This window comes from Nasonia vitripennis, chromosome 1 (genome assembly GCF_009193385.2).
Source record: "Nasonia vitripennis strain AsymCx chromosome 1, Nvit_psr_1.1, whole genome shotgun sequence".
Lineage (NCBI taxonomy): Eukaryota > Metazoa > Arthropoda > Insecta > Hymenoptera > Pteromalidae > Nasonia > Nasonia vitripennis.
The window spans coordinates 15,264,672-15,270,972 of NC_045757.1; the positions used below are offsets into that span (position 1 = coordinate 15,264,672).

Genomic DNA, 6,301 nt, shown 5'->3' on the forward strand with positions numbered 1-6,301 from the left:
TAAAACAAAAAAAAATTGAAGTTCTATGGGTACGGTAGTAGTACAGTATGTTAGTGTGGAACAAAATTAAAAAAAATAAACACAATTCATTTTTCATTATGTTCATAAAAACTTTCTTTTATTGTTTGTAATTTAAAAAAAAAATTAATTAAATTCGAAATTCCACAACGTGCACTTTTTCTAAATATTTACATAATTTTGTTAACGTGTTCGTTCGTTTATTTATGTACAAAACATATTCTAGTTTATTTATATAATGACAACATTTGAACAGATTCAAAGACTGAGTGATTCATTCATTCATATAAGAAAACAGCATTCTGATTATACTCTTGTTGTTATGTATAGTTCAACGATCTAACGTATAGCATTCATTTATTAATACAAAGCGCTAAATTTTTGCGACTCTCAAGTGAAACGGCAACCGGCACAGAAATCGTGTCTCTAAATATCTCAATAAAGTAACCATAGAAATCGACTGGTCTATTGATATAAAATACGTTTTTTTGGAACTTCAACATTTTATTATTATTATGTCATTGTCAACATACATGGTTAAATATATGAAACATGTGTTTTGTTTTTTGGATTTTATGCATCACGATAGTGGATCACTGGTTTTTTATAAAATAATTATCACATTTTTCATTACACTAAAATTAATTAATTATAACAGAAGAGCTTTCCACATAGTAATCACTTAAAAGGGCTACTTGAAAAAATTCTAAAAAAGAATGTAACGTGCATTCTTGGTTAATACGAACTAGAGCAGTAGAAAAACACGGTCAATTAATCAATTCAAGTGGGGTGCTTTTTTCAAGCTTGTGACACAATTAATGCTGTTGTTGCATTCATTGTACGCGACGCAGACAGTCAGTGCTTTTCTCTTTCATTATTTTTGCTTCCTCGATATAAAAATATAATTTTATGCTTTTTTTACGTACAAATTCACTCGATACCATGCGCAAAAATCATGACGAGTCCGGGTTCAATAGTCATGTCTTCAGGCATATGGGTGTTATCACAGTGCAGGACAATAACGGCCTGTTTACCAGGTACTCTCTTACACACGTAGTTCTCGTACTGTCGCCTCGAGTTCTGCCGCGTCTCTAGGGAATTCAATCCTGCCGGCCATTTTCGCTCGTGACAGTTCTCCATCAGTTCGTTGATTACGTGAGGTGGACAGTTGTATTCCGATAAAGTTCTCTTGATCATAGTCTAGAAAGCAAAGAAGTTTATGCATAAAAATTGTCGATAAGAAAATCAGAAGCTGAATACATGAATACAATACCTGTAATAACTCATCAGGAGTAGAGATCATTCCTCCCCACCTAGTAACTCTAGCCCTTGGCAATGTGGCCGACCATCTAGCTACCTCATCACGCTCCATTTGGTCTGCGATGTCTCTCATTATAGGATTGGATACCCTCATGGCTCTCATGAAGTCTTTCAACAAGTGTATCTCTCTCTTCTGTTCGTTGAGTTGAAACTGCTGCTCACTCAACTCCCTTCTCATGTCAGTAAACTTTTGGTGCTGGGATTGTATCAGGTTTCTCAGTTCCCTGACACAGTTGTGATTCTTCATTTCATCTTTAGGAATAATGAGGCTGCATCCCTGCTCGCAAGTTATCGGTCGCTTGGGATTGTATTCGCACTCCTCCAGATGAGCCATCAGTGCATCTAGCTTGACATCCTGCTGACAGCCGTGCACAAAGTTGTCACACTTTATTCTCAGTCGAGACAGGAGATTCCTCAGTATTCTGGGAGCGGGCAATAATTGTGCGGCTGTGATTGGAATTCGATCCAGAGGACAAGTGGGCTGCCTGTTGACCCACTCGTTCATGCAGAGTCTACAGAACGCGTGTTCACAGTCTGGTGCCTGAAAGGTTGATTTTGTTTCATTAATAGAAATGCAGCACGCAGCACTTGGTCAAGCTATAATTAGTTCCACCATCGCGCACACAGCTCTCACACTTGTTGCATAACAAAAGGAACAAAAGAAAATTACCTGTACAGGATCCTGCAAAACACCGGAGCATATCGGACAGATTAGTTCTTCATCGACGGAACCTTGGAATCGATTGACATCGAAACCCATCTCTCCTGCGATTCGAGCTTCAGCGTCGTTGTCGGCGGCTACTCGCGTCAAGTGTTACTGCAGTATACTTGAGACACACACACCACCAAAAGCAGCTCAGCATCGACTCAGTAAACATCACACATGACCTCTCACGGGCCAGGCTCGGTCGTCAGCTTCTTCACGGGCTGCATCGTATCGGGAAATTCCAATTGTCAACGACGGCGAAACTTCGCGAAGAGCTGAAACTGAAAAAGGCCGAGATTTGACATCGCGCGCGGCGCAGAAATGTTTCGCAAGCGGCCTACACGGGCCAGTTACGAAAAAAGGCTTAATTTTAGAATTCAATTCGCTCTCGGGAGGCTGCAGTGTAGCAACTGAGCTATAAGCCGCAAGCGAAGCAGCGACAACAAAAGAAAGTGTATGTATGTACACAGAGTGTGTGCATAGACATTATAACCGTACACAGGTGCCTGTATACGTTGTGCACGCGCGGCGAACGGCGGCGTTTGCTTCTTGAAGTTTCCAAGCTCGACGAGATGCTGCGGTCTGCACGAAATCCTCTCCGCTCCAATATTCTACACTCTAGAACAACAGTAGTGTATACCGTGCGTTGGAAGGCGGTGTAACTGATGCGCGAAACCGAAAACCCCATCCGCCGAGGTGTATATTGCTATATAGGTATACGGGGGCACGGCCGGCACACACACGGGCGCGAACTGGACGTGCTGCTGCTGCTGCTGCTGCTGTAGCCCCAGATGGACGGCCGCTGATCTCTCTTTTCTCGGTTTCCCGAACGAGGTGCGCTGCGAAGTGCGAAAGTTACAAGTATACGGCTCGAGGTTAGGGCCGATTCTCATATGTGGACCGCCGCGAGAGCGTGGTTGCGATAGGGATCGCCGAGGTGATCTTTGATTGGCCGGCTGGGGAGTCGGCGGGAATTTTGAAACGAGGTGCGTGCGCTTCTGATTTCTTCGCTTGTGGTATTGGTATTTAGTAGTGAGAATTATTTTTTAAATATCTGACTGTGACAAAATTCAGATATTTTGGAAAATTAGTGAGTTTTACATTTTTTTAATACAAAACGATAGAACATTTTATAAGATGTAATAAAAATTTTCATCTTAACTATTTACATATCGTCGGTCCCTGCGAAGAGTAGTACGGTTCAGATTTGCTAGTCTTCGTAGGGACCGACGATATGTTTTTTGTTAAAAAGAATATGCATAAAAAAAAAAAGAAAAAGAAAAATTAAACAAACAACACTTGTAAACAGATATCAATACGCGTGCGTAATCGATCAATCGATAATCGATCGGTGCGTGTTTATATATTTAACAAATTCAATTAATTCGTCGCGTGTAAAGTCCCAAGCTTTGTTCGGGGCCGACGTACATACGCATTATCACACGCGAATTCCAATCAAGGAAGTGCTTATATGTATAGAGCGCCGACGATGATAGCCGGTCCCGATAAGTTTAAGGGAAATTACAAATTGTTTTATCGTCTCTCGTGTTCCAATATATAAATTTTAAAAAGTACCGCTAATTCGCAAGCACGAAAAATACCGTGTGACTCATATTCAGATATTTATGGCCCCGTAATGATTTGCAAGTGTTGTTTATATTATTGCTGCCGGAACACGTACCTAATAATTCCTTATGTCGGAGGCAGGTCTCGAAAATTGTGTTTAGATTGTGTTTTCGTTGTAGCTATAGTTGAAAAACAAATTGATATCTCATTAAGTTGTTATTCATATATATCAAGCCTTATCTCACGCTATCGATGTTTAATAGGAGCAGAATTTGATCGAGTTGCATTGTATAGAGAGTTCAATGCAACTTTTATCTCGCATTATCGGGTCAGCGCCGACGTATAAAGAATATTTTAATAAAACAGAGTTAGTAATTGAGCGAACACATCGATTTACCGATCGACAATATACATGCTTTCACGTAAAGTCTCATACTGACGTCCGAATATAATTTAATATCATAATTACGAAATGCAGATGTCTTATCGTTTTTAATTAAGTCCTCCCTGCTGCGTTTGTCGATGCATTACCCGAACAATTTTTCAATTAAATATTTTATCAGACCGCTTCGTAATGATTATACAGCAAATATTAATCAATATCTCATTTATATCGGCTTTATCAGACCCCGATACCGTACTGCTATCCCCGCCCAAGTCTTGAAAATACCTCCAAACATCGCCTTTATTAAAACTCGCTGCATATATGTATATAAGAATTTCCAAAGCATCGATTTCCGCACAGCGATATATCGCCGCATTACCATCACTACCGGAAATAACTCAGACGTGTCCAAATACGATCGATCGACATCTACTAATCCCCGCACACGTGAAGAGCTGCGTATAAGAAAAATTCAACGTCTCATGCATTCCCAGCCCACTTGACGAATTCAAGCCTCTGATTTCGCGGAACGATCCGAACGAGAGCTAACGACGCCGCCGAGTTAATTAGCGGGAAACCCGCTGTATACATCTGCCGCTATATTGACCACAATTGGCGGCGCGTCTCGTGCAATTATACGCCTCTCGCTCGCTCGTCGTTACGTAAAGACGCGCGTTTGGGGGGCGTTTCTCTCCCTTTCTTTCGCGAACCGCACCTGCGCTGCACTCGTAACGAAAGGCGCTGCACTTGACTCGAGCCGACATATAAGTTGGGCCTTGGGAAATCACTTTAACTCAGTGCTTGCGTAACAGTCGCGCGCCAATTTACATGAGATTTTTGTTCTGCAGGGATCGGAATGGTTGAGTTTCGTTTTTCTTCTAATTCAGAGCGACGAGGCGCGCGGGTGGATTAGAAGAAGGAAGGATTTTAATGAAAGATATGGGAAGTGCTTGCATCAGTCAATTATTTCTGGAAAATGTATCGATTAAATTTAATTTTTATACTCTCTCGAATACCTTGTCGATGAGATCGACATGCGAGACGCAGGCGATATTACTTTTTTTCAAACGGCTCAAGTATCTGAGTTAAACTTTGATCCGCGTACACACGGCTTGTCATCGCATGCTATAACGAGCAATATTGCAGAATCACGATGGCGATGAGACGGAATTCCAACTTTCTACGCGTCTAAAGGTTTACAACTGCTGTTTCAATAAAATTACGACTAAGTCTACTGCATCGTTTTCCTATAGACGCAGAGTCAACAACGTTTTTAGTCGTATTTATATATATACCACGTACTTATGTTTGGAAACGAAGCAGTCGAAGTTTTCAAAGTGTGCGTTTGCTCGTCAACGGTGTAATTTATTGACTCTTGTACTTTTTATTTTACTCTATATGTGTAAGCCTGAAAATAATTGCTCGATATCTGACGCATACCTTGGAATAATGTTATATTCGCTCTCGTACAGTTATATCTGATCGTTCGCAACGTTACAGTATTGAGCTGCTTGTTTCGTGGTACTCGTGACCCATATATACCTATCGCGCCTATACACTTCAATTATCTAGGATTTTTTAAAAATACTTTGTTAATTGTTTACACTCCACGATTTACAGCCACAGCAATCGTTATTTCATCTCTACAGGTGCATCGATGTTTACTGTTATAGTATACATATACAACTTAATTTGTCTATACAGTTCCGACACGTGTCGGCTACCGAAACGTCAATCAGCAAGCTTCACCGATGCATATCTCGCTCGGATATCTCGTCGGTACAAATCCACGTAAAAAGTACACACACACACACACACACACTTTTTCAGCGACTATATAGACGCTATATCAATACGCATACTCGACACTTGTCGAACCGATCGAAATTCAATCGTTAAATAGAGCCCGAGTATCTCCTTTCTAAAATTTCACTTTCTCAACGTGCGAATTTCAAAAAGCCCCGCACGTCACGCATAACAACCCGAATCGAAAATCGATTCCTCCGATAAGCCGCACACGCATACGGCTAGAAGAGGCCGCAGCGTCCAATTAATCGCGATGGTGCGGCCAATCAATGAAAAACCACCTCCTCGCACGCACGCGGGTCAACAATCTCCCCCGACGCACCGCTATACAACACTATAATGTATTATATACATTCAAGGTATGTGTATCCTCGATTTTCACGTGCGCGCGGCACCTGTATAGCATATATAGAGACGCGTCTATATAGCAATAAAGCGTCTCTCCCCACTCGGCCCGTAGCGCGCAGCAGGCAAGGCGCGTAGCCACCTTTGACAGTGAG

General features: G+C 41.5%; 1 protein-coding gene across 3 annotated transcripts; it reads right to left on the bottom strand.

Annotated features, from left to right (window-relative positions):
- Positions 1 to 196: 196 nt before the first annotated feature.
- LOC100118782 (E3 ubiquitin-protein ligase NRDP1) lies at positions 197 to 2,933 on the bottom strand. 3 transcript variants are annotated; one of them, XM_001600518.6, is made up of 4 exons: positions 2,543 to 2,933; positions 2,009 to 2,325; positions 1,292 to 1,879; positions 197 to 1,218 (listed from the first exon to the last, which is right to left on the bottom strand). In XM_001600518.6, exons 2-4 carry the CDS (start codon positions 2,096 to 2,098, stop codon positions 949 to 951), a joined length of 948 nt encoding a protein of 315 aa, XP_001600568.1. In that variant the 5' UTR covers positions 2,099 to 2,325; positions 2,543 to 2,933; the 3' UTR covers positions 197 to 948. The 3 variants fall into 3 exon arrangements, with proteins under 3 accessions (XP_001600568.1, XP_032456926.1, XP_032456924.1); XM_032601035.1 differs by having other exon boundaries at positions 2,685 to 2,911; XM_032601033.1 differs by having other exon boundaries at positions 2,511 to 2,841.
- Between the last annotated feature and the right edge of the window lie 3,368 nt (positions 2,934 to 6,301).